General features: G+C 51.9%; 3 protein-coding genes and 1 long non-coding RNA gene across 5 annotated transcripts; 2 read left to right on the top strand and 2 right to left on the bottom strand.

Moving 5' to 3' along the window:
• The first annotated feature begins 786 nt into the window (after nucleotides 1–786).
• On the top strand, nucleotides 787–10127 carry FKBP10 (FKBP prolyl isomerase 10). Its single transcript, XM_019435494.2, has 10 exons — nucleotides 787–1113; nucleotides 4957–5102; nucleotides 5542–5731; nucleotides 5851–5996; nucleotides 6387–6576; nucleotides 6732–6877; nucleotides 7600–7792; nucleotides 8206–8348; nucleotides 8549–8712; nucleotides 9074–10127. Exons 1-10 carry the CDS (start codon nucleotides 869–871, stop codon nucleotides 9257–9259), a joined length of 1749 nt encoding a protein of 582 aa, XP_019291039.1. The 5' UTR covers nucleotides 787–868; the 3' UTR covers nucleotides 9260–10127.
• Nucleotides 10128–12164: 2037 nt separating this feature from the next.
• Nucleotides 12165–20284, bottom strand: NT5C3B (5'-nucleotidase, cytosolic IIIB). Of its 2 annotated transcripts, none has more exons than XM_053893228.1 (9): nucleotides 20173–20284; nucleotides 19826–19924; nucleotides 19178–19247; nucleotides 19045–19091; nucleotides 16913–16998; nucleotides 16334–16423; nucleotides 15243–15405; nucleotides 13920–14108; nucleotides 12165–12801 (listed from the first exon to the last, which is right to left on the bottom strand). In XM_053893228.1, the coding sequence occupies exons 1-9, from the start codon at nucleotides 20182–20184 to the stop codon at nucleotides 12667–12669; spliced, it is 891 nt and encodes a 296-aa protein (XP_053749203.1). In that variant the 5' UTR covers nucleotides 20185–20284; the 3' UTR covers nucleotides 12165–12666. The 2 variants fall into 2 exon arrangements, with proteins under 2 accessions (XP_053749203.1, XP_019291028.1); XM_019435483.2 differs by having other exon boundaries at nucleotides 12171–12801; nucleotides 13920–14120; nucleotides 20173–20283.
• A 633-nt stretch (nucleotides 20285–20917) lies between these two features.
• KLHL10 (kelch like family member 10) lies at nucleotides 20918–26560 on the top strand. The gene is made up of 5 exons (XM_019435482.2): nucleotides 20918–21288; nucleotides 23438–23927; nucleotides 24641–25258; nucleotides 25772–25921; nucleotides 26146–26560. Exons 1-5 carry the CDS (start codon nucleotides 21095–21097, stop codon nucleotides 26518–26520), a joined length of 1827 nt encoding a protein of 608 aa, XP_019291027.1. The 5' UTR covers nucleotides 20918–21094; the 3' UTR covers nucleotides 26521–26560.
• LOC109258581 (uncharacterized) lies at nucleotides 22043–23448 on the bottom strand. Its single transcript, XR_002076358.2, has 2 exons — nucleotides 23337–23448; nucleotides 22043–22241 (listed from the first exon to the last, which is right to left on the bottom strand). It is a non-coding gene; the product is annotated as an uncharacterized LOC109258581 (long non-coding RNA).
• Nucleotides 26561–26624: the final 64 nt, after the last annotated feature.

Raw genomic sequence — 26624 nt, 5'->3', positions numbered from 1 at the left:
CCCCCACCTTAAGATCAAGACATTGAGGGAGCGCCGCCTCCACCACTCTGCCCAAACCTTGGCATCTGGTCTTCTTTCCATTACAGAGTCCCTCCTGCTCCTTCTCCGCCCCTCGCCCTGAAGCAGTCACTTCTAGTGTCCCTCCGCTCCAGTCCGCGACTCGGAGGCGCACTCCTGGTTTCACCCCGCACACATCACTCTCGCTGCCGCCCACCTATGTCCGTCCCCGCGCGGGATCTTCCTGACTGTCCAGCTTTTGCGGGACCACGCAGCTCGATCCTGGAGAGGCCATCGCTGAGACAGTGGGGATGTGGGGCGGGGGGAGTACCGAGACACCCCCTCAGATTCTGGAGCCTCACCAGCCACCTCGAGAGGCCTAGATTTGGGGGGGAGGCCAACGAAAGAAACAAGGGATACTTCAGTCCGGCTTTAGGACCCAGGGGTTCGGGAAAAAAAGACACTGAACTTTTTTCTTTTTTTTTTTTCTTTCTTTTTTTTTTTTTTTTTTTTCTTTTAATGGGGGTCAGCTCCAACTTCTCCGCTTTCCCGAACCTCCCTCCCAGGCTAAGGCCCCAGGACGCTGAGCCCCGGGAGATAGGGAGGAGGGGGGGGATCTGGATCTGGAGTTCTTTGTGGTGCATTCCTGGACTCCCACACTCAGCCTTGCCCCCTCCTCCCATTCCACCCTCCGTCCTCCGCCCCGCCAGCTCTTTCTCCCCTGCCCCCATTCCACGTGGACTAGCCAGGGCGGGGGTGGGGACCAAGGACAGGAAGGGGGGGAGCCAGCTCCGGGAGGAGGGGGAAAGGAGGTTGTCGGCGGCGACTCCCTCGCTCGCCCTCACTGCCGGCGGTCCCAGCTCCAGGCACTATGTTCCGCACGGTGCCCCCCAGCCGCACCTTCCTCCGGCTCCCCCTGCTGCAGTTGTTGCTGCTGCTGGTACAGGCAGTGGGGAGGGGGCTGGGCCGTGCTAGCCCGGCCGGGGGCCCCCTGGAAGATGTAGTCATCGAAAGGTACCACATCCCCAGGACCTGTCCCCGGGAAGTGCAGATGGGGGACTTTGTTCGCTACCACTACAACGGCACTTTCGAGGATGGCAAGAAGTTTGACTCCAGGTAATGGGTTGGGTGCCCTCGGACTCGCCCCTCCCCTTGGGGCCAGGCTGTCTCTATCCTGGGGATCCCTAATTGCCCTTTTAGGATGTGTCTGCATCCCCTACTTACTCCATGATCTCCTAAACCCTAACACAGCACCCTGAGGCTGGGGGCTCCCAGACATCCATCTTCCCAAAGATTTCCCTGCCCTTAATTTCAAACCCTCACCTCTTAAAGGACCCCAGTTTCTTTCACGACAAACTCCCCACATTCCCCAGTGTTTGATGATCAAGGTGAACTGCTCTATTTACTCAACAGTGCTTTATTTAAAGACATGGCAGGGAGGAGGTTCTGGTCCCCAGCGTTGGGGGGAAGGGCATGGTCCCTGATGCATGTGAATCCTCCAGTGGTCTTAGCCTGGGACCCCCTCCCTTTCCACCCGGGCTGAATCCCTTCTGGTTCCAGCCCCAGGTTTCAGTGCCTTTGTAACCAGAGAAGAGTCAATAGAACTTTTTTGGAGGCGGTGGGGGTTATAAGCAACCAGCATGTTAAAGAAGGGTGAACATTGTAAGACAGCAGGATGGATCTAGGAGTGTAGGGCATAGCTCCGTGTAGGACAGATAGGGACCCTATCTGTCTACGTGTCACATGGCTGGGCATTGCCCCCCTGGGCTCCCGGAGGGTTCTCATACCTCCCTCTCTGGGTCTCCCTGCACCACCGCCCCCCCACCTCCCTCCATCTTAGCTCTACCAGGCCAGTGCTGCCACCCATCTTGCCAGGCTTGGGGTTTGAAGGATGGGGTTCTGATCCGATCAGGCCTTTTAGTCTGCTCTGGCAAGTCACTTTTGTTGGTGGGGGCAGGGCAGGGCTGTTCGGTTAAACCTCAGGTCCCAGTCACCTCATCCTTAGAAGTCAGTCCCTCTTAGGCCCTTTCCCAAAGCACACAACTCAGCCCACGGGAAATTAGCTTCCATGGCTTTGGAAGGCAGGCAGTGTATTAAGAACATGAACTCCAGAGTCCAAGACCTTGGGTTCAAATCCAGCCAATGACCGTGGACAAGGAATTAGGCCTCTTTAAGCCTCATGTTCCTTATCTGAAAAAATGGAGATGAAAAACAATCTGGAAAATTAAATCCTCCCTTCCTAAGGCAGATAATAGGGCTTAAGCAAGATGATGAATGAAAGAACTTCACATAGTGCCTGCAAATACCAAGGCAAGTTCAGGGAACATTAGCCTTGACTCTGGGGAGGACTGGGTGCCCTTATCATGTTTAACTGGTAGGAACTTTGTGCAGTGCTTGGGCCCTCACAAGAGCACTGTGAAGGAAGCAGCTCAGTGGGCAAAATGAGGTGTGGACAGTGGCCAGAAGCACCGCCCAAGCCAGGGAGGGGTTGGGAGCAGGGGATGACTTCCTTGGTGGGACTCTAGGAGCCAGACTGGCCCCAGTTTGTGCAGTGCTGAGCTTGGAAGACTTTCCTAACCCCTTAACCCCTTTGATCAAAATGAAAATCTCTCAGGGTGCCTGGCTGGCTCAGTCAAAAGAACATGCATCTCTTGATCTTGGAGTCATGAGTTCGAGCCCCATGTTGGAGGTAGAGATTACTAAATAAATAAATAAATAAATAAATAAATAAACTTGAAAAAAAATAAAATAATTTAGGGGTGCCTGGGTCAGTTAAACATCCAACTTCGGCTCAGGTCATAATCTCATGGTTCGGTTCTTTTTTTTTTTTTTAACGTTTATTTATTTTTGAGACAGAGAGAGACAGAGCATGAACAGGAGAGGGGCAGAGAGAGAGGGAGACACAGAATCCAAAACAGGCTCCAGGCTCCGAGCGGTCAGCACAGAGCCCCACGCGGGGCTCGAACTCACGGACCATGAGATCATGACCTGAGCCGAAGTCGGACGCTTAACCGACCGAGCCACCCAGGCGCCCCTCAGTTCTTTTTTGTAATGTTTCTTTTCTTTTCTTTTCTTTTTTTTCATTTTTGAGAAAGAGAGAGAGCGCAAACGGGGGAGGGGCAGAGAGAGAGGGAGACAGGATTTGAAGCAGGCTCTGTGCTGAGAGCCTGTCGCTGTGGCTGGGCTCCAACTCACGAATCATGAGATCATGACCTGAGCTGAAGTCAGAGGCTTAACCGACTGAGCCACCCAGGCGCCCCTCTTGGTTCAGTTCTTGCAGAGCCCTCTGCGGATCTTCTGTCTCCCTCTCTCTCTGCCCCTCCTCTTCTCCACTCCCCCATTCTCACGTGTGCATGTTCTCTCAAAAATAAACAATTAAAACAGTAAAAAATAAAATAATAGAAACAAATTTTAGGGGCGCCTGGGTGGCTCAGTTCGTTGAGCATCTGACTTGGGTTCAGGTCATGATCTCGCGGTTCATGAGTTCAAGCCCCACGTTGGGCTCTATGTTGACAGCTCGGAGCCTGGAACCTGCTTTAGATTCTGTCTCCCTTAATCTCTCTGCCCCTCCCCCATCTGTGCGCACTTTCTCAAAAATAAATAAACATTAAAAAAATTGTTTTAAATACAAATCTCCCATCCTCCCTTAACTTCTGAAAACTTAAAACTGTACCTAAAAGCAAATAAGAGCCTGGCGTGCCTGGGTGGCTCAGTTAGTTGAGCCTCTGACTCTTGATTTGGGCTCAGGTCATGATTCCAGGGTTGTGGGATCAAGCCCCACATCAGGTTCTGCACTGAGCATGGAACCTGTTTGAGAGTCTCTCTCTCTCTCTCTCTCTCTCTCTCTCCCTCTCCCTCTCCCCCTCTCCCCAGCTCTCTCTCTCTAAAATTAAAAAAAAAAAAAGCCAATAAAAGTCAAGAGATACAAACTTCCAATTATAAAATAAATATGGGGATATAATGTATAGAAAATAGTATTGTATTAACTTTGGACAGTGACAGATGTTAACTACACTTATTATGCAATAAGTATGATCTCGTATGTAAATGTCAAATCACTTTATTGTACACCTGAAACTAAATCTCGTATGTCGATTATACTGCAACAAAAAGTAATAAATAGAAGTAAAATAAAATAAAAATGAAAGCCATGGCAATTTTAGAATAGGCCTTTCCAAAATTGGAAACCAATCCCTACCCTCAGTCAGCTCTGCTTCCCCCTCCTTTCCCTGGAAAAGCCATTGGTGCAGTGGCACAAACACGGAGTTGAGCAGACTGCATATTAGCTGTGTGACCTTGGGCAAGTCATTCAGTCTCTTGTCTCAATTTGTGTCATAAGAAAAATGAAAACAGGGACACCCAGGTGGCTCAGCTGGTTAAGCGTTCAACTTCAGCTCAGGTCATGACTTGTCTGTCAGCCTGGAGCCCACTTCCGATCCTCTGTCTCCCCTGCACACGCTCTCTCTCAAAAATGAATGTAAATTTTTTTTTTTCAGAACAATGAAAACAATAATGCCCATTTCACAGGGGAAAGGATTAAGTAGGTGATTGTAAAAGAGGCTAAGCATTTATCTGGCACATCGTAAATGCTCAATAAATGCTCCCTTCCCCTTTAGGCCATACTTAGCACCCCTTTGCTGTCAGCAGATGGTGGTAGCTCCCAGGCCTGCACAGCCCTCCCTTATCCCGGGCAAATAAAAGCTCCTGGCCTCCTGGGGGACTCCTCTTGTGTAACAGCCCATCTTGTTACCGTGGGAGTCATGGCTGACCTAGGGGGAGGCGTGAAGACGAGACAGGAGCATGTGGACCTACACCTGTGATAGGGAGGGGGCTTGAGTGTGTGTGTGTGTGTGTGTGTGTGTGTGTGTGTGTGTGCGCGCGCGCGCGCGCGCGCGCCTGTGCATGTATGCGATCAAGGCCCGAGGCCAGTGTCTCCCATCTGTTTCCGCTCTCCCCCAGCTATGACCGAAGCACCTTAGTGGCCATCGTGGTGGGCGTGGGGCGCCTCATCACCGGCATGGACCGAGGCCTCATGGGCATGTGTGTCAACGAGCGGCGACGCCTCATTGTGCCTCCCCACCTGGGCTACGGCAGCATCGGTGTGGGTGAGAAGGGTCGGGGCACCCGCACGGGGATGGAGGAGACAGGAGTCAGAATCGAGGACCCCAGGGCCAGAAAACTGAAGCGCAGAGCAGGAGAGCGACTTGCCCAAGGTCACACTGAATATGCAGTGTGGATAGTGGCAGGTCTGGGACTAGAATTTCAGTCCCCTGGCCCTGGAGTCGGGGGAAAGGCGATGACAGCGCCCTGGGTGGGATCCAAGCTTGACTAGGGAGAAGGGGCACTAGGAGTGGTGGAGGGAGGGGCCAAGCTGGACATTCAAATGTCCATTCCACCCACCACCCTGGGGCTGCAGCAAATGTGGTCCCGCCTCTGATACGAGGTAAGGGCCGGAGGGAGTCCTGGGGCCCTAGGGACCGTGGCATGGCGAGGGGTCTGGGGGAGCTGCACCGAACGTGAGCTGTGGCTGCTGGACCCTCACAGCGGGGCTCATTCCCCCGGATGCCACCCTGTACTTCGATGTGGTCCTGCTGGATGTGTGGAACAAGGCAGACACTGTGCAGGTGAGCACCTTGCTGCACCCAGCCCACTGTCCCCGCACGGTCCAGGACAGCGACTTTGTCCGCTACCACTACAATGGCACGCTGCTGGATGGCACTGCCTTTGACACCAGGTGAGGGCTGGAGGGAGTCCTGGGGGGCTGGGGACTGTGTGGCGTGATGTGGAGGGTGTCCAGGTCCCATCCGGCCTCTCCCATCTCCAGCAGCATCACTTCTACCTCATTCTCTGCAGCTACAGTAGGGGCGGCACTTATGATACCTACATCGGCTCTGGCTGGCTGATCAAGGGCATGGATCAGGGGCTGCTGGGCATGTGTCCTGGAGAGAGAAGAAAGATCATCATCCCTCCGTTCCTGGCCTATGGCGAGAAAGGCTATGGTGAGGGCAGACAGGGACTCGGGGATTCCTCAGAAGAGGGCTGCCGTATACAGTTGTTCAGGTTGTGTACTGCACAAAGGCACTCAGCCAAGGAGGCAAGTAGGGTAGGGGTGAAATCTAGCTCTTGGTGGTGATCTCACTAAGAAGGGGTGCTTTATTCTGATTCACACGATCATTTAGGATGGGCTGGTGGTGGCCCGGGGGAAAATCCAGCTCACGCCTTACAGGGAGAGCAAGAAACAGGGCTGTTGAGGGTATGGAAACGTCTCTGGAGAGCAGAATTAGCACCTTTTTACAGGGTGCCCACATGGGCCTTCCTGAGTCAAGAAGGAGCCCTGGTTTGCTCTCCAGTTGTACCACTTGTATGGTTCAAGTCTATCCCTTCCCCAGGGACTGTGATCCCCCCACAGGCCTCCCTGGTCTTCCACGTGCTACTGATTGATGTCCACAATCCGAAGGACACCGTCCAGCTGGAGACACTGGAGCTACCTCCTGGCTGCGTCCGGAGAGCTGTGGCCGGAGACTTCATGCGTTACCACTACAATGGCTCACTGATGGACGGCACCCTCTTTGATTCCAGGTGTGTGGTTGGTGGGGGGGAGGCGGGAGGAAGGCCCAAGAAGCTGAGGCAGGATCTGGGGTCACCCGGGCCGCAGCTGGAGGTGGCTCCATCCTGCCTGGAAGGGCAGGGGCTCCTTTGACCCCCTGGCCCGCCCTCCCCGCCCTGTATTGCAGCTACTCCCGCAACCACACCTACAACACCTATGTGGGGCGGGGCTACATCATCCCAGGGATGGACCAGGGGCTGCAGGGCGCCTGCATGGGGGAGCGCCGGAGGATCACCATACCCCCCCACCTCGCCTATGGGGAGAACGGGACTGGTAGGCATGTCCCTGTTCTCGCGGTCACCGTCTCGGCAGCTTCACAGATTGCTCCCCGACCTCTCCAGCACAGGGCCGGTCCAGCCACCACTCTGCCCCTCTTGCCTCGAAACCCATCACCCACCCACCTTCTGCCACACAGACTCCATCCTTTTCTCCAGTGGCCCTCCCCTCACTTCTCCCTTCTATACTGGAGAAGGGCAGCCGACTCCTGAGCTGGGGAGGCGGGGGTGGCTATGGGAGGACAGAAACAGTGTAGCTCTAGGAAGCAAAGAAACCTGGACTTGACTTATGCTAACTTGGATGTAAATTGAAAAATAAATAAGTTATTAATAAAAAAGAGAAAAGAAAGAAAAAGATGATTGAAAAAGGAAAAGAAAAAAAAAAAAAAAAGAAAGCACCTGGACTTGAGACCCAGCTCTGCTGGAAGCCTCAGTGTCCTCACCTGTAAAATGGGACTAAGGACATTGACCAACAGGGTAAGTTACTGGGAAGTTGCGAGATGATGTGTGTAAAGGGCTTTCTAACTGGCGTGGCCCTCCCCTCCCCTCCCCTGCCCCTCGCCCCCACAAGAGGTACTGAAGAAGAATTGACCCTGGGGACGAACACCCCATCCCATCCTCGTTGGAAAACACAGGGCGGGGAAGGTGTAGGGGCCTCCGTGGAGGCCTGAGCAGCCCCTCCTGGATTCTGAGCCGATCCACTCCCCGTTCTGGCCCCAGGAGACAAGATCCCTGGCTCCGCGGTGCTGATCTTTGACGTCCACGTCATTGACTTCCACAACCCTGAGGATCCAGTGGAAATCAAGATACTGTCCCGGCCCCCTGAGACCTGCAACGAGACCGCCAAGTCTGGGGACTATGTTCGCTACCACTACAACTGCTCCCTGCTGGATGGCACCAAGCTCTTCTCCTCGTGGGTCCGGGGCGGGGCCAGGGCTGGGCAGGTGGGTGGGCCCAGGCGTGGGGAGTCCCCGAGCACCTCCACTCGTGCTTCCCCCATAAGTTCCCATCCAGCGAGCGTGGGGTGGGGCACGAGGAGCTGAGACTCTTTACTGGCGGGACTGGAAGGGTGAGGCTGGCAGTCTGGAGGTCTGTTTGTGGAGGGGAAACCAAAGCAGGGAGAGGGGAGCCCTCCAGGCTACACTTCAGGGGCAGCGGCAAGACGGGGAGGGCGCCCCATCTCTGAACTGTCGGTCCCACGCTCTGCTGTGTGGGGCGGGCATCAGAAGTGACTGGGAAACGGGGAGGGCCGGGCTCGCTGGGGTGTGAACCTGCCTGGGACGAGGATGGGTGCTGAACTGGGAATCTGCTCTCCCCCCGCCCCAGCCACGACTACGGGGACCCCCAGGAGGCTACCCTGGGGGCCAATAAGGTGATCGAAGGCCTGGACACGGGCCTGCAGGGCATGTGTGTGGGAGAGAGGCGGCAGCTCGTGGTGCCCCCGCACCTGGCACACGGAGAGAGCGGAGGTGAGGGGCAGACTGGTCCTTTGCCCCCGCCCGCCTTGGGCCTGGGCACTTGGTGGGAGGAGTGAGGGAAGCCTTCCCAATGGTTCTGTAAACATCCCGTGTGCCCAGTAGGGGAAACTGAGGCGTGTGGGCTAGGGAGCACACTGGGCTCAGACCCCGGCCTGATCGGGACGCTTTCCTTCTGTCCTCCCTCCCTCCAGCCCGGGGTGTCCCGGGCAGCGCAGTGCTGCTGTTTGAGGTGGAGCTGGTGTCTCGGGAGGAGGGGCTGCCCACCGGCTACCTGTTTGTGTGGCACGAGGACCCTCCTGTCAACCTGTTTGAAGGCCTGGACCTCAACAAGGATGGCGAGGTCCCCCCGGAGGAGGTGGGTGAGGAGCTCACTCCGTGCGGTCACCCCAACAGAAACCACCACCCCGTGTGGTGGCATGAAGCAAACACATTCTACGTCTGTTGTCCTGTCTGTGCCTGTTTCTGCCCTTGCGCTGGGTCACTGCGCCTTAGGTCCCCTGTCCCTGCCTCTTCTTCATGCAACCTACCCCACCCCCCCAATGCTGCCTGTCCTCCACACCCACCCTCTGCCTGGGCCCCACCCGGGCCCCCAGCACCTGCTCTTCTCTCCTCTGTGCCTCCCTGTGCCCCAGGGCCTTTCCCAAGGCCACCCACCGCCACTCAGGCGAGACCCTCACTCCCCTCTCCCCTCTCCCCTTGGCTGTCTTGGCTCCTAGTTCTCCGCCTTCATCAAAGCTCAAGTCAGTGAGGGCAAAGGACGCCTCATGCCTGGGCAGGACCCAGAGAAGACCATAGCAGACATGTTCCAGAACCAGGACCGCAACCAGGATGGCAAGATCACTGTTGAGGAGCTCAAACTGAAGTCAGACGAAGACCAGGAGCGAGTCCATGAGGAGCTCTGAAGGGCAGGGGCCTGGGCCCAAATGCAAAGGCCCACTTCTCGGGGTGGGGGGCGGGGACAGTGGGCGGTGGGGCTGACCTTCCAAGGGTCACCCTCCCCTGTGCTGGCATGTTGGCTGGGAGGTCAGAGATGACTCTGGTCTTGCCACCAGCCCGAGAGTAAAATCCACAGCACAGACCTCTATTCAGGTTTTCTCTTCCCACCCCACACCCCTCACTTACAAGTTTTGGAGTCACAAAGCCAATCTGGTGATTGGTGGAGTCTAGGGGCTGGATGGGCCACTGCTGGCCCCTCACCCATACCTCCCCTCCGCATCACCATACAATGAACACGGCCAGCAGCCGAGCTCACCATTTCATTTCCCCAAGCTTCCCTTTTATCTGTATTTTCCTTGCTGTCCCCAAGCACCCCCCCTACAGCCCCCATTTCTGTGTCGAAGCAGCTCCCAGGAGCATGAACCAGGACTGTCCAGACCCTCAGCCTTCCTCTCTCAGCTCTGGCTGGCTTCTAGGAAGGGCCTCCCCCCTTTCCTGTTCCCCCACACCTATCCCATCCCCCCTCACTACACCCAGTAGCGGCTGAAGGCCCCTGGGGTGCTGCAGTCAGGGCTGGGTTTGGCGTTGCCTTTCATCCCTAAGGAAAGCTGCTTTCTCCAAGGGACAGAGAACCGGAAGAGTAGGAAGGGTAACTACTGGGATGGGTCTTAGGGCTATGAAATCCTTGGGAAATCCTGGTTTCAGGGCAGAGTTAAACTTGGAAGAGGGGCTTGTTTGGGGTGAGAGGGGAGTGGACAGAGCTCTGCACACTCAAAAGGCTAAATTGGTGTCAGATCCCTTTCTCCTTTGTGCCAAATAAAAGACTAAACCAAACACCTCAGGCTGTGCTCTTTCATTGTGTGTATGGCGGGGAGGCCCTCAGACCCAAAGATTGGGGAAGAAAGGGGAACAAACGGGCCGTCTCTTCATACCTCATCAGCTCAAGATACTGTGTCCCTCGGTCTCAGCCTCCTGCCTCCTGAGGCCTAACCGGGGCCCTCCCCAAGGAAAGGGACCCCCAGTCTGCCGGAGGGAGGGTGCAGAGTGGGCATCTACAAAGGGGCCTGCCAGGAAGGTGTGGAGAGATGATCCGGGTCTCCTAACCATCCCAGCTGAACAAAGAGGCGGTCCCTGACCTCAGACATGACTCAAGGGTTAGATCAAACCTCACAGGTCAGAATCCTCTCTTCCATGTAAACTGGTTCCAGTACTCAGCTATCCCCACCTCTCCTTGCTCCTGGCGGCCAGCCTTTCCCACCTGCCGGATCCACCCTCCTGCCTAAAGGAAAGGTAACAGAGTTGCAGTCTGCAGGCCATCTGCCCCTCGCCTGCCTGGCTGGACTCTGGCCAGTGCAACAAAAATGACCTGAGCCAAGAGAGGACGGGGGAGCAGGGGAAGCTTGGGAGAGAAAAAGTTGGTGCTGGACTCCCTGGACCGACTTGTCCCCACAAGCACCTGTTTCTTATCCAGCACCCTGAGACACATGACTTCTCTTCCCGTGGCCAGTAATAGACACTCCTGGACCCAAAGCATCCAGAAGACACCTCCGGATCTGACGGTGGCTACAGACCTGGCCTCGCATGGTAACCGCCCCCTTCCCAGAAGCTAACAGGCCAGCCCTGAACTGAAGCCCGTTTGAAGGCACGATGCAGAAGAAACAGTATGGCTTGGGTCAGAAACACTCAAATCCTGGCTCTAGCTCCTAGCTATGGAGTTTGGGCAAGTTTCTAGTCTTCTTGAAGCCATCCGGAAATGAGAAGTATGCCTGCTTTCAGGGACCTTGTGAAGGATTAAATGGCACGCACCTACAGCAAGCACTACCCGTCCCTTCGGACCTGCAGGTAAACGCAAGTGTCCCACAGCCAGCATCCTCTGCAGCAGGATGAGGGGGTGAGTCTCTCGGAGGACAGGCTAAAAAAATGCCGGGTGAAACTGGCTGCTTTACATTTTCTCTTCAAAAGGTACCCTAGAGAATTCAGTTAGTCCTTGACCATCCAAGTCAACAGGGAAGGGACACGGGACAGGAGCTCTGAAGGAAGCCTAATGACGCAAGATGTCAGAGCAGAAATCACTCCCACCTGTCACAGAGCATCTTCTCCCTTCAGGTCCCGGTCTTGGCTCCCCTTAATCAAGTCACCCATCTTGGTGGTCCTGGATCCCTCTGAGGATCCATAAAGAGGGAACTCAGCAGATAGGATTGGCCAGATCCCACCAATCCCAGTGGGATTTCAAGTTTAATGGATACCTCAGCCTAAAGTCAAACCATTCCAGGTCGGAAACACACCCTTCCAACCCCGCCTGCCCACCCTGACCCCCAAGCACGTTTCATGCTCAGAGGGTCTTGTGGGTGAATTCAGTGTTGTTGCTGTTGTTGTTTTAATATTTTATTTATGTATTTATATTGTATTTTATTGTGTAATATTTTGTATTTTGTATATTGTATTTTATTGTATATTTTATGTATTTATATTGTATTATATTATATATGTATTTAATATTTTATTTATGTATTTTATTTATTTATTTATTTATTTATTTAATATTTTATTTATTTTATTTACGTAAGTGATCTCTACAACCAGCGTGGGATTCGAACTCATAACCCCGAGATCAAGAGGCACACGCTCGGGGCGCCTGGGTGGCTCAGTCGGTTAAGCGTCCGACTTCGGCTCAGGTCATGATCTCACGGTTCGTGGGTTCGAGCCCCGCGTCGGGCTCTGTGCTGACAGCTCAGAGCCTGGAGCCTGTTTCAGATTCTGTGTCTCCTTCTCTCTGTGACCCTCCCCCGTTCATGCTCTGTCTCTCTCTGTCTCAAAAATAAATAAACATTAAAAAAAAAATTTTTTTTTAAAAAAAGAGGCACACGCTCCACTGCCTGAGCCAGCCAGGTGCCTGTGAATTCGGTGGTTTTGAAATTCTGTGCCATAGAGCCCTAGTGGCTTCTTGGAGATTCCTGCTCCTCCAAAACCAAGAGGTACGGGCTCTGCCCTGCACCCCCTGAATCAGAACAGCTGTTTTTTTTTTTCCCTTTTTTTATTTAGATCTGTTTCACACATTAGATTTGTTTGAAGCACAGCTTTCCGTGTTTAAAAATTTGGGGAAAAAAGAACCCCTGGGCTAGATGGTCCCTAGTTAGAGTGCTAACACCCTGCAGGTCCCATGTTCACCTGGTGGACCCTCCCACTGCCGGGCAGGGCTTCCCGGAGCCTGGAGCCTGGGTGCTGGGAGGGGAGGGAGGGGCACGGGCTCCCCAGCTGCACCACCCTGGACTGTTCACTGCCCGCCCTGGGAGAAGCAGTACCCTCGGCAGGACGGCCTCTTGGCGAGGCTCCCACCTCTCCACAGCCCCCCGCGCCTGACCCTGGCCTGCACTCAGGAGCCCTGCATCTCTATCCAGTCCCCGCGGTGCAGGATGTGCTGCAGGAGCCCGTTGACCACGTCTAGCGTCTCGTCCTTCTCCAGCACGATGTCATAGGAGTCCATGTAGCGTTCCCGCCGCTCTGCCACCTGCCCCGGGGAAGGGAAGATCGAGAGGCCCCAGAATGCCCTGACTTCTGCCTCTGCCTCCCTGGCACCTAGGGCAGGGGAGGGAGGGCATCCGAGCTGCAGCTCGACGTTACAGGGACCTGCCCTTTGGATGGCAGTGGGTACAGGGTGCCACAATTGACCCTTGGGTCAATGTCCAAAGGACAGCACAAGGATTGAAATTTAAAAACCAGATGTACTTCTAACCCAGCTGGATTGAGTTTTCCCAAGGCTCAAGCACTCTGGAGGTCTTCAGCCCCTGCTGGCTGAGGGGAGGACTGGTGGCCTTCTAGCCTGACACCATACTGTGCCCCCTTTTGACCATTTCGCCCCCTGTCAGCCTCTGGTCTGTCCTTGTGTTTTTGTTCTCTGAACTGCAAACCCACCTCCTGAATACTGACATCTCCTATTTCAATCATATTTTACAGGTATGACTTAGGAGGACTTTAATCAGCTCTACCAGTTCCTAAACTATGTCACCGTGGGCAGATTAACCTCCTTGCCTCAGTTTCCCCATCTGTAAAACAAGGCATATTAGTCTCTACCTCAAAAAGTTGCTGTAGGGATTAAATGGGTTAAGATGCCTGGAACATGGTGGCACCAAATAGTAAGCGCAGGCTCCAGTGACCCTGTCTCTGAGTCCCACTGTCATGCCATGTGCCGAACCCAGCTGTCATCACGGGGTATCTCTTTTGTTTTCCTGCGAACATGGCTCGTAGCTCACCTTAGTACCTCTAATACTTAACAGTGACTAGCACACAGAAGGTGTTCGCTAGGCATTAGTTAACAGGGATTGAAAAAGGAACAAGCCAGGGCTCCTGTGTGGCTCAGCTGGTTTTAGCATCTGATTCTTGATTTCGGCTCAGGTCATGATCTCATGGTTGGGTTGAGATCGACCTGCACTGGGCTCTGTGCTGACACGGCGGAGCCTGCTTGGGATTCTCTCCCTGCCCCTCCCCTGCTCATGCTCAGGGGCTCACATGTGTGCACTGTCTCTCTCTCTCTCTCTCTCTCTCTCTCTCTCCCAAAATAAACTTTAAAAGAAAATTAAAAAAGAGAAAGAAGCAAGCCACTAAGATAGGGTCTGGTCCCATACCCACCTTGTCATTTAAGAAGCCAATCTTGAGAATGTTCTCCACGCCAGGAACCCCATCGGCCATAGTGAGGTCCCCCATGGAGTCCCCCAGCAGGAGGATGTTGGTTTTGCCCTGAAGCTGCTGGAAGTACCCGGAGTTCTCACAAATGGAGCTGTTCTTGTTGTATGTGTGTATGAGCTGGCCCTTGAATCCCTGTAGGAAACCCTAAATAATCAGGAGACAGACAGAAGGGCTATAGGGACCCAGCTAGAGCCAGTGTTCCACCGTCTCTGTCGCAGAGAAAGGGGAGTCCTGCGAGCCACAGAAATGCCAAAACCTCGCTGTAGTCTAAACCAGGGGTTGGCAAACTGGGTCCTATAGGCCAGACTGGGCCTATTTTTCTAAATTACGTTTTACTGGAATACAGGCAGGCTCATTTGTTTCCATCTTGTCTGTGGCTGCTTGTTCTTTCACAGCAGAGTGAATTGACATTGCGTAAATTTACGTTGTGTAGTTGTGACAGATCATAAAGTCCACCCCACAAAGCCCAAGATATTTACTACCTGGCCTTTTACAAAAAAAGAAGTTGTTACCCCTGATTCCAACAAACAAGGACCACCAAATAGTATTGATCACCTACTCTGGTGGAAGCATGAAACCCATGAAACAGGCGCTGTTCAGGCTACATGTGTGCTAACCCCAGCTGCGGGCCACGTCCTTGCCACAGGTTTAAGGGACGAAAATTCCAGCCATTGGTTTTAAGGGGAAGAAGTCAGAGCAAGGGTGAGTTGGAGCAGCTGACCTCTGGCTCTAGGAAAACAAGTCAAAGTCTAAGCCCTTGAGTACCTAGGATGGCATAGGACCTAGGGCAGTGACATGGGGCCTGGCTGAACCCCGGGGCAGAGAGCTGTCAGCCAAACACCAAAAGGTAGGTCCTTCAGAAGTAACTGTCTCTAGGGGGCGCCAGGATGGCTCAGTGGCTTAAGCATCCAACTTCAGCTCAGGTCATGATCTCACGGGTTCGTGGGTTTGGGCCCCGCGTCCGGCTCTGTGCTGACAGCTCAGAGCCTGGAGCCTGCTTCGGGCCCCCTCTCTCTCTCTCTGCCCCTCCCCGACTTGTGCACGCGCATGCGCGTGCTCTCTTTCTAAAAAATAAACAAAAACAAAAATAAAGAGGAAATAACTGTCTCTAGCTGGCATAAAGAAAGAAATAACTGCCTGAAGCAAGAAGCCAGCATGCCTTCCCTCCCTTCCCTCCCCAGGTCAGGGCTAACGTTGCAGGTGCTGCCCCCAGGGCTGGCGGTCCCCATCCCTCTCCATCCCCAGCCTAAAGAAGATCTGGCTCACGTCTTCATCAAAGTCCATGTAGTTAGACACAATGTGGATGTTGGGGTGGAACACTTTCATCTGTCGGATAATCTCCTCCAGGATATCACCAATGCCCGCAGAAAAGATGAACAGGGGAATGTTGTTCTGGTACAGGGTGTTGAAGAACGTCTTGTATCCCTCCCTGAAAAGAGATGAATGGATTCCGCCTCTTCCACCAGTCTTTCTTTTCTCCTTGGGTGATATATTTTTAAGTTTTTGCTTTTTAAAAACATTTTAGATTGCGGCATAAAATACATACAGTAAATGGTTAACGTGCACTAATCTTAAGTGTTCGACTCAACTAATATTACATATGTATACACCCATGTACTTACCAGATCAAGGTTCCCTTCTGTCCCTTCCCAACCAACACCATCCCCTCTCATTCTCCCTTCATATCACCGCTGATTAGCTGTGCCTATCCTTGAACTTCATATAAATGGGCTTTTGGTTGGTTGGTTTGTTTCTGCCTTATTTTGTTCCAGCAAAATACAACCAGGCAGCTCTCTGGGGCAGCTTCATTGAGGAAACACCCGAACCCCACCCAGGCACTTACTGGATCTGCATGTGTCTCTACTCTCTTGGCTTTTCATGGCTCTCCCCAGTTAGGACACCCAATCCTCGAGAGCAGGCTCTTCCCTCTCTGTGCCCTCACCCCTCCTCCAGTAAACATGCCAGCAGAGAGAGCTGCACTGGGAAGGCCACTAATGATCAAGAATCCCAGGCCAGCCAACTCCCATGTCTAGATTAAGAACGCCAGCCACCATGGTGACCCCAGTGTCTTTTTACCATTGGAGAAAATGAGCTAGATGCTGTTTGTTCTAGGAGAGCAAGGCTTGGTCATATTCATAATATATCCACTGGCAATAGACAGCTTCCTAGGATGCACCCAACGCGGGAAATCCTTCAGCTGTATCCGGAGAGGAAAAGCAAGACCTTCTTTGCAACAGCCACTCATGGTGCTATGTCTCTTCTGGCTCCCCCAGCAACTAACTCCCCTCTACTCTTTCCCAGACTCTTTTTTTGGGGAGCAAACCAGTTTCAAATGGTTTCCAGAGCAAGAAGCTTACCTCAGCATTGCATTGGACTCTCTAACCACCTGGGCTATCTGAAACTTCTGAATCTTCTGCTGGCACAGGAGATCGTGAGCTTTGGTCCACCTAGAAACGGACACCCCACCAAAGACCAAATTCAAATCACTAAGTAAGTAAAGTGTCCTTTCTCTTTTCAGGGCCAAGTCCCCTTCTGGAAGGATTAAGGGAGGCCTCATCCACCATGCCACTTCCTGAAGACTCTGGCTGTCCTTAAAAGGAAGAGGGTAAGAAAGCCACACCACAGCCACAGGAACAAGGGTTGGGTGAGCTAACTGCTGAAGTCAGAACTCTTCTGAATCCCTCCCTCGGTGACCCCCACGTTCTGGGGAACTGGGGCTCCATCCAGCAATACTGGTTCCAATAGGACAGTTATCTCCCAAAGCACTTATCCGCCCCCCCCAAACCAAGGGGCTTCTACCTCATTCCAAAGACTCTTAGTGGGGCCCCACTCTAGCAGTGGCCACAGGTCGCCCCACGGTGGCTGGACAGTTTGTTCTAATAGGTGGACCAGTCCACCATGAGGGCCAGGAGCGGCTCAACACCACTGTCACTTACCATTCTACCATATGAGGTAACTTCTCTTTGACGGTCCGGTGTGGGTCAATCTCAATTGGGTAATAGTGGTGAAGGAGCGCTTTGAGCTGGAACATCCCAATGAAGACAAAAGCCGTTAGTCTGCATCAAGTTTTCCCCAGCAAAGTCCCACCGATTAGCCTGAGAAAAAGAATCACCTAGAAGATGCAACTCTGTGTAAGGGAGTGACCGATCTGCACAGCTGGTCATCCCATGAGGTCTAAGAATCAACGAAGACCTTTTGCCATCAGGTGAGAAGTTACTAGGATTTTGTTGTTCTCACTAGCTCAGTCAGCAGGGTTTAACCAGTAAGAAGGGATTAATGCTATATTTCCCCAAACGGGATACACTTTCTCAGGGGGGAGGCGAGGTGACTTTAGGGGGTACGTGGATAAACAGTTTTCATTTTAGTAGTTTTAGATTCATTCTAGTGCATATTAAGGAAAAAAGAAAAAAAAACACCCTAGCACATCAAACTCATGCTTTCACAAAGGTTGTTTCTTTTCTAAGTGAACTGCATTCAGATTTTTAATAATAGGCCAATTTAAAGTAAAATATGTAGTAAAAATCACCAAGATATGGCAAAAGTCATGGAAATGGAAGTAGAAAAATCATAGAAGTCAAGTTTGGGACCCAGCGTGTTAGTGGATAACCAACACAACACCAACATCGGGCGAACCACCTTGCGAGTAGGTACATGTACTTCTTACTAAGATTTCCTTCCACAGGCCAGGAACTTTGGCTAGGGAGGCCACGTCGGGAGCCGTGTGTCACACAGAGTCCGTCAATAACAGCACCCAATAAAAACGGGAACCGATTGGGTAAAGGATTTTAATTTTAATACAGGCACAATCTCAGAATATTATGAGAGCTAATGTGGAGTCCCTGACCACAGTTCGAAAAGAGAGTTAAGTACAAAGATCACAGACAAGGGGAGAAAGCTCCCGAAATGTATTGAGGTTCTCAATGTGTGCGTTTTTGGGGGTGTGAGAACAGTCTTCTAAAAGCATAAGAGAATTCAACAGAAGAATAGCATTTTTAAAAAAGAAAAAAGATTTCATCCATAAGCTTTGCTTTATGACTTTTTTCAGGAGCTCACCAACACCCAGAATCTTAGTTTTCCCTAGCCTCATTATCCTAAAGAGGGGACCCAAACCTGCTGTCTTATTTGTGGATACAGCTTTCTGGAAGCTGATAAGATCAGACACATGAGGAGCCATAAAAAGTGACTTGCTGAAGGTAATCGGTGTGAGAACTTGTGTAAAGCTAAAAGTGTATCTCAGAGAGACAGGTTTTAGAAAAGGAAGAGTTATCTAGAATTTGTTGCCTATCTTAACAGCAAGCAATCTGTGAGTATTGGAAAAGCTGACCAATATGACAGACCGAAAGACCACTTAGTATATAACTTAGTGAATTTCCTAACGAAATGAAGCTAAATGACAGAGTTACTCGGCAGCAAGAGCTCAGCAGAGAAACGCACAGCGGGCCTGGCTCTATTCTTTATATCATCAAAGAAATAGCACAATGCAGTCAAGTGAGTTTGGGACAGAATCGGATCTATGGGAAAACCAGGCTCTCCATGTCTTGCCATATGATCCTTGAATGACATGCTTCTCCTTTCCAAGCCTCTGTTTTCAAAATTTCTTTTTAACGTTTATTCATTTTGAGACAGAGAGAGACAGAGCATGAACGGGGGAGGGTCAGAGAGAGGGAGACACAGAATCTGAAACGGGCTCCAGGCTCTGAGCTGTCAGCACAGAGCCCGACGCGGGGTTCGAACCCACGGACCGCGAGATCATGACCTGAGCCGAAATCGGCCGCTTAACCGACTGAGCCACCCAGGCGCCCCTGTTTTCTCATCTGCTAAATGGAGGTAATAATGGTTCTATCCACCCCTCGGAGTTGCGGGAGGATTAAATAGAAAATGTTGAAGTCCCTTGTAAACTCCACAGCTAGCAACAGGCATCACATCCATATTCTAACCACCAATCATCACATGTGTTGGACATAAAGGAAACACTACCCCAGTGTATGACACAAGGTCCACCAGAGCCACCAAGAACCATCTGCAGTAGCACCTGATAACCGTCTCTGAACAAAGGGGGGTGACGTACCTCATTCTGGCACTCCTCACTGATGATCTTGCTGTTATCCAGAATGTCTGCAAAAACACAGAACTCCTTTTATTTGCCACTTAGGAGCCACCATCTTGTTAAGCCCCACAAAGCAAGCTAGTATGTGACTTACTGTAAGAAGAAGGGCATCGCTTTCCGTTATATGCAAACCTGCTCAAGGTCATGTCAAAATCAGAAATAACCTAAAATGCAAAAGAGATGCTGTCTACACAGGCTCCTTCCAGTGTAGCCCTGTCTGGTGGGGGAAGATTATGCAAGGCAAAACAGCTCAAAGCCCTGCCAGTGGGCAAAGCCCTGCAGGAGCTAGGAAAGGCCAGAGGGGGGAAGGGAGAACTAATCCTAGGTAGTAGCCTGCTAAGCCTGAGGAGGCCCAGCCTCTTGCTGGAGGCTGACAGGACTCTGACTCTTGCCTTGCCATCTCTATGCCCTGGGTCCTTCCCAAGGTGACCCATCTCCATATCTGCAGCTTCCTGGGGAGCCCTTTGGCCGGGCTAGTGTGGAAATAAGGCCTTTGGGCCTGGTGCTGGGTGCTTTCGACCTAATTAGAGGAAGCGGCAGCAGGGCATGACTGACAAATTTGAAATCTAGGTTTTCGGGCAGGTGGGCTCTAACCCAGGGCAAATCGGGCGGGGCAGCCTGCTTGCCCCCCAGGCCGCTGGCCATTTCTAGGGGATGAGGGCATGCAGTGTCCGCCGCAGCGCCGGCAGGCCCCCTGGGCAGGTCACCTCCCCAGCCGCCCCACCTCGCCCCCGGGCCGTACCTGTAAGCGGTCTCCCCCGCCCTTGCGGAGGGCGCCCACGATCTCCTGCACCCGCCCGGGCTGCCGCATCAGGACCGTGGCCTTCATCAAGGTGCTCACCTGTCCCGAGACCCGAGAGAAGCGCTGACCCCCGCACCGCGCTGGGCCCAGGGGGAGCCCGGGGCCGGCTCGACAGGCCTGCGAGGCCGGGCGGGGTGCGGGGAGCGGAGGAGGGGCTCGGCCTGGCCCGCGGCGCCTACTGGCCGTGGTGGCGCGGCGCGGCCCAGGCGGCCCGCTGGGGGCCTCGGAGCGCCCCGGGGGTCGGGGCCCGCCCCACGCCCCACGCCGGACGCTACCTCCCGCCTCACCTCCTCTGCCATGGCGCTCGCTGCCGGGACGACGGCGCCGGGACAACGACCGCCCCGCCGCCGCACTGCGCAGGCGTCGCCGGCCGCCGGTGGCCGAGGGACCGCGGGCCGAGGGCCGGGCGGCAGGCGGGGCCGGGGGCGGGAGGCGCCCGCGCCGGGGAGCACCCCGGCTGAGGGCTCTGTGTTGAGGCGGGTGAGGGTCCCAAGAGCTGGGGTTACCGGGTACCACTGCCTAGAGCAAAACCCCTGGCCGGAGAGGTCGTTTCCCGACTTAAAGTTTGCATGACAAAAAAGCCGCAGGAAAGGAGCGGATCTGAAGGAGCCATAGAGTGATTTCTGGAAAACATCCAGAAGGTCCTTAACCGGCCCCACTCCTCATCACAGAAGAAAACGCGCGGCTGACACAAGTCCGCAGGGCAGGAAGGCCCTGGACAGCTGGGCCAGCGTTAACTCTAATCAGCTTTACTCCCTTCTGCCTCCTCTGACTTGGTTTCCTGGAATTGAGGGTCTGGGGAGACAAGTGCTCAGCAGTGGAAGAGGGCAGCTTGATGCTACACTCATCCAGAACTGGACAACTGAAGTGGGCAACAGGAACTAGAATAAATAAAAACTCTTCTATGGTGTGGGTGATCACAGTCCTGTACTGGATTCAAGGGCTCGGAAGGTGTGGGGTGGCCTTCAGCCTGAATGGTGGGGGAGGGGAGAAGGAAGGAAGACAGGGACAGGAGAGAGTTCCAGAATCTGAGAGCACAATCCTGAGAGTGAGCTCACTGCGAGCCCAGGATCCTGGAACTTGGGCTGCCTGATGGGCCCTATATGAAAGATGTAGTAGGGAAAAGGAGTGACAGCAGGCTAAAGGGGCCCCCCACAACCCTACCAACACCCTAGGAGAGCAGTCTCTCTCCGCTTGTCCCAGGGTGCCATGGAGATGGAGAGCGCGGTGGCCTCCACACGTTTCCACCAGCCTCACATGGAGAGGAAGATGAGCGCAATGACCTGTGAGATCTTTAACGAGCTTAGACTGGAGGGCAAGCTCTGCGACGTGGTCATCAAGGTCAATGGCTTTGAGTTCAATGCCCACAAGAACATCCTCTGTAGCTGCAGTTCCTACTTTAGGTATAACAGGGTTGCCAAACTAAGCCGAAGGGGTGCTTGGGCTTATTCTGAGACATTTTGGTTCATTTCATGTTTCCCAACCTGTCACCTTACATGAGGGACACTGTCAAAACCCTGGGCTCCTGTAGCCTGGTTCCTTTGTCTTCCTGTGTCTCTTCTGAAGAGACACAACTGGGGCTGGGGCCTCTTCTCTCTGGTTTTCAACTGGATTCCAACCAACTATTGGTGGGCCAGGTGCTTTTTTCCCTTTGATTCTCACCCTAGCATACCTTTGGGAAGGCAACCATACTGGATTTCCTACTTAAACCCAGAGGACAGTGCCCCTTCAGCTGCCCCGTGTGCCCCTATCCCAGTAGAGACCATCTCAAACAGGGTGATAAATTAACAAGGATTGAGGACATGGGAAGGAGGATGCGGGAAAGCATCAAGGAAATATTTACCAGAAGATAAAGGGAGTTTAGGCCACAACCACTGTCACCCAGGAAATGGCAGAGCTATTTTGTTCATGAGCCGAAAATGTTTGAGTAATCTATTCCGATGAACATATGATAAATGTGTCCCATCTGTTGCTAAAAATGCTCATTCATCTAGACCTACAACAGGGTCTACAAAAAGACCAGAGAGTGAATATTTTAAGGCTTGCAGGCCATACGGCCTCTGTCACAATGACTATACTTTGCCTTTATAGTGGGAGGGCAGCCATAGACAATACTAAATGAAAGGGCATGGCTGTGTTCCAAAAAAATTATTTACGGACACAGAAATTTGAATTTATTACAATTTCCAGGTGTCACAGAATCTTTGTATTCTGTTCCCCCCATTTAAAAATGTGAAAAACATTCTTAGCTTATGGGCGGTACAAAAAAAAGAGGCGGATCGAATCTGGCCCAGAGGCTATAGGTTTGTAGACCCCTGCTCTAGAGAAGAATCTGATCCATATTTCTTTAAACCACCTAGAAAAAGGAAGCAAAAATTTATCAGGGTAGGGACTTCTGTCTTGTTCAACAACTTAAAAAGTACCTAGCTATACAGTAGGAGCCCAATACATAGTTTTGGGATCGTAGTCATTTGTTCATTCGATAATTATTTATTGAGTGCTTATTTTGTGACGGGCACTATTCTGGGTACTGGAAATGATGAATAAAGAGAGAAATATTTCTGTTCTCATGAAGCTTACCTTCTAGTAGGAGGAACAGGCGTTCAATAAATAAAACACAAAGCAGATTAAGTGCTGGGGGAAAAAAGGAAGGTATGGAGAGGAGGGTGGAGATTTTAAATAGGATGATCTCTTTGCGGACAAAATGACATTTGAGCAAAGACTTTAAGGGGACGTGGGAGTGAGAAATGAGGTCTGCAGAGGGGGAGCCTTCCAGGAAGAGGCAACACCATGTACAAAGGACCAAAAATGAAGCACCTCTGGGTGCATTCAAGGAAAGCAAGGCGAGTGGGACTGGAATGGAATAAGGGGGAAGGTGGGAGGAAGTGGCCAGAGGTATTACTGGTCCAGATCTCAGAGGACTTCTGTGCTCCCTGAGAAGCGCTTTGTATAATAATACTCTGAGCCAGAAGGGATCTCAGTGGAAGGTTCTGAGTGGAAGAGGAACATAAACTCGTAAGGAGGTTGGGGTAGAACTGTAAACTCCAGAGGCATCAACGGCAGAAGCACGGGGATCAGTTAGGAGGTTACTCCCAATCATCTAGGTGAGAGATGGTGGTGGCTTGGACCCAGGAGATAGCAGTAAGAGGTGTGATCAGATTCTGGGTTATGTGTCAATTTAACAGTGCTCATTAAAAAAGCGTTACTGCTCAAGTTTAATTTCCTGAAGGAAGGTAGACTTCAGTTGGGATAGAAGAGACCTAGGTCTTACTTCCAGGTCTAGAGCCCAATTTTTCCATCCACAAAATGGGGGAAAGTTTTAGTTACCATGAGGAGAAGAAGAGTGACCGAAGTCAAAGTTCTTGGCAAGGTTCTCTTGCCCACTGTATAAAGCACGCACTCTACCCTCCCCTTCCCCTTCTTCACACCAATTTGTTTCCAGCATACTCACTGTGCACTAGCTGAGAAATTTCCAAACTCTCAACAAACAAAGGTGGGAGAGAAACTGGAGAGAAATGTTTCAGTGGCTACTAGTTTCTTTCTTCTTTCCAGAGCTTTGTTTACAAGTGGCTGGAACAACACTGAAAAGAAGGTATACAACATTCCTGGCATTTCCCCGGACATGATGAAGCTAATTATTGAATATGCATACACCCGGACCATCCCTATCACGCCGGACAATGTGGAGAAACTGCTGGCTGCTGCAGACCAATTCAACATCATGGGTATTGTTAGGGGTTGCTGTGAGTTCCTCAAGTCGGAGCTGTGTTTGGATAACTGTATCGGCATCTGCAAGTTCACAGACTACTACTACTGCCCCGAGCTGAGGCAGAAGGCCTACATGTTCATACTGCACAACTTTGAGGAGATGGTGAAAGTCTCAGCCGAGTTTTTACAGCTCTCAGTCAGTGAACTGAAGGATATCATTGAGAAAGACGAGCTCAACGTCAAACAAGAAGATGCTGTATTTGAGGCCATTTTAAAATGGATTTCTCATGACCCCCAAAACAGGAAGCAGCATATTTCAGTTTTGCTTCCCAAGGTCAAGTTTAGTTATTTTTTTGTGGGATGCTTACTTGCTCATGTTTGGTTCATTTATCCCAGAGGGACTGTGCAAAGAGCCGCGTTCAGATGTTTGGCAGATTCCGGGGCTGTATTTACACACACTTACATAGAAGGCCATCTCCTACTATTCTGCGGAATTGTGCAATTTTCTTTGCTCTTGGCATTGCTAGTTCCTTCTGTTATATTCTTTGACCAAAATTCTCCCTGGTAGTGGGGGAAAGAGACGGCAAGGCCTTCAAAAGAATTCTAAAGGGCCTTCTTTTCACCCTTTTTTATTGTGAGTTTCCCCAAACCCCAGGCAGAAGTGGGACTAGACACCAAACCACGAGTGTCATACACAATTGTAGCCATCCGGGGCTAATTTGGGTTATTTATACAGAGAAACGTAAATATTCAATGACTGAACAATTGCCACAGCCTTTTATGGTCTAATAGTACTGCCCAGTGGCCAAGGAAGGGGCTAGCTCTGTGACCTTCTATCTAGCTCATTGTCAGCATCCAAATGTATACCACATCTGAAAAACAAATATTTAAAACTGTGAGCTGTAAACACAAAGTAAACACAAGTAAACAAACACAAAGTAAAATAGGACCCTGCTGCAATTCAAAGGCAGACTGTAAACAGGGAGTTAAGGACATGGGTTTTCCAGGTACCTTCACCTCATCTGACTTTCTGTGTTTCCTTCTCAGGTTCGCCTGGCCCTAATGCATGCTGAGTACTTCATGAACAATGTTAAGATGAACGACTACGTCAAAGACAGCGAGGAATGCAAGCCAGTCATCATTAATGCCCTAAAGGCCATGTATGATCTAAACATGAATGGACCCTCCAATTCTGACTTCACCAACCCACTCACCAGGCCCCGCCTGCCCTACGCCATCCTATTTGCAATTGGTGGCTGGAGTGGTGGGAGCCCCACCAATGCCATTGAGGCATACGATGCTCGGGCAGACAGATGGGTGAATGTCACTTGTGAGGAAGAGAGTCCCCGTGCCTACCATGGGGCAGCCTATTTGAAAGGTTACGTTTATATCATTGGGGGGTTTGACAGTGTAGACTATTTCAATAGCGTTAAGCGTTTTGACCCAGTCAAGAAAACGTGGCACCAGGTGGCCCCGATGCACTCCCGTCGTTGTTACGTCAGTGTGACAGTCCTCAGCAATTTTATTTATGCCATGGGAGGATTTGACGGCTACGTGCGTCTCAACACTGCTGAGCGCTATGAACCAGAGACCAACCAGTGGACGCTCATCGCCCCCATGCACGAGCAGAGGAGTGACGCCAGTGCCACCACGCTCTATGGGAAGGTAAGAATTGGGAGGGGGCAGACCAGGCCCAGAAGTACTTGTTTGGGGGTGGATGGAAAATAGACGTGGCAGCACCCACGCTGCAGTACTGACTCCGCAACTAGTGCCCCTTTGTAACTGTCCTTTTAGGTTTTACTCACTAAAAACCAATACATGCGGGGCGGGGCACCTGGGTGACTCAGTCGGTTAAGCGTCCAACTTCGGCTCAGGTCATGATGGTCATGATCTCACGGTTCATGGGTTCCGGCCCCACATTGGGCTCTCTTGTCAGTGCAGAGCCCGCTTCAGATCCTCTGTCCACTGCTCTCCCCCCCCGCCCCGCCCCTTCCCCTCTCACGCTCTCTCAAAATAAACATTCAACGAAAAAAGCGACGCGTGCACACGTGGGAAAAAGATACTCAGAGTGTACGGACTGGTATCAGAGGGGTCCCTTTGCCACCACCATGCGTACACCCTTTCTTTCTGCTCCCCAGAAGTAACCATTTTAATAACCATGGGCCGCTCGTCACACAGGTCTACATATGTGGTGGTTTTAATGGAAATGAGTGCCTGTTCACAGCAGAAGTGTACAACACTGAGAGCAATCAGTGGACAGTCATAGCACCCATGAGAAGCAGGAGGAGTGGAATAGGCGTAATTGCCTACGGAGAACACGTATATGCGGTGAGTTTATCTTGTACCACACAAAAACGATAGCTCTGGATTTTTTTGTTCGCAAATTGGTTTACGCTACTATCGGCCAGCATTTGGAAAGCATTTTTTTCCATGGAGAATAATGGAAAGCGGGAGGTATGAAATCACTGGTCGTCCCCGCCCCAAGAAGGCCTCTTCCTTGGTGAACAGAAGCAATGGCTCACAGTCAACCATGTTTCCCTTGCCGTCCATAGGTAGGTGGCTTTGACGGAGCAAATCGACTTAGGAGTGCGGAAGCCTACAGCCCAGTAGCTAACACTTGGCGCACGATACCCACTATGTTTAATCCTCGTAGCAATTTTGGCATCGAGGTGGTAGACGACCTCTTGTTTGTGGTGGGCGGCTTTAACGGCTTTACCACCACCTTTAACGTGGAATGCTATGATGAAAAGACAGACGAGTGGTATGACGCCCATGACATGAGCATCTACCGCAGCGCCCTGAGCTGCTGTGTGGTGCCGGGGCTGGCCAACGTCGGGGAATATGCGGCTAGACGGGACAACTTCACAGGATTAGCACTGCGAGATGAAGTAAAATACTCCGCTTCGACAAGTACCCTACCTGTATGAGCCTCTTCATTTAGCTAATAAAGAGTCTAAGCAATAAGAATTACCTCTTTTTTTTTTTTTTTTTTAAATAAATGCAGTGTTTAAACTTGTAAGAGTACTGGAAA

Source organism: Panthera pardus, unplaced genomic scaffold (genome assembly GCF_024362965.1).
Source record: "Panthera pardus isolate Hobbes unplaced genomic scaffold, ASM2436296v1 HiC_scaffold_3, whole genome shotgun sequence".
Taxonomy (NCBI): domain Eukaryota; kingdom Metazoa; phylum Chordata; class Mammalia; order Carnivora; family Felidae; genus Panthera; species Panthera pardus.
This window is presented reverse-complemented; position numbering and strand designations above follow the sequence as displayed.

Coding starts and splice junctions, on each gene's coding strand:
- FKBP10 (XM_019435494.2), top strand. CDS start 869: ATGTTCCGCACGGTGCCCCCCAGCCGCACCTTCCTCCGGCTCCCCCTG. Junction 1,114..4,956: donor GGCAAGAAGTTTGACTCCAG/GTAATGGGTTGG, acceptor GCTCTCCCCCAG/CTATGACCGAAGCACCTTAG. Junction 6,577..6,731: donor GGCACCCTCTTTGATTCCAG/GTGTGTGGTTGG, acceptor CCTGTATTGCAG/CTACTCCCGCAACCACACCT.
- NT5C3B (XM_019435483.2), bottom strand. Junction 19,092..19,177: donor GCGATGCCCTTCTTCTTACA/GTAAGTCACATA, acceptor GTGTTTTTGCAG/ACATTCTGGATAACAGCAAG. Junction 12,802..13,919: donor TTGGCTTCTTAAATGACAAG/GTGGGTATGGGA, acceptor TCCCCGGGGCAG/GTGGCAGAGCGGCGGGAACG.
- KLHL10 (XM_019435482.2), top strand. CDS start 21,095: ATGGAGATGGAGAGCGCGGTGGCCTCCACACGTTTCCACCAGCCTCAC. Junction 23,928..24,640: donor TTTCAGTTTTGCTTCCCAAG/GTCAAGTTTAGT, acceptor TTTCCTTCTCAG/GTTCGCCTGGCCCTAATGCA. Junction 25,259..25,771: donor CCACCACGCTCTATGGGAAG/GTAAGAATTGGG, acceptor CTCGTCACACAG/GTCTACATATGTGGTGGTTT.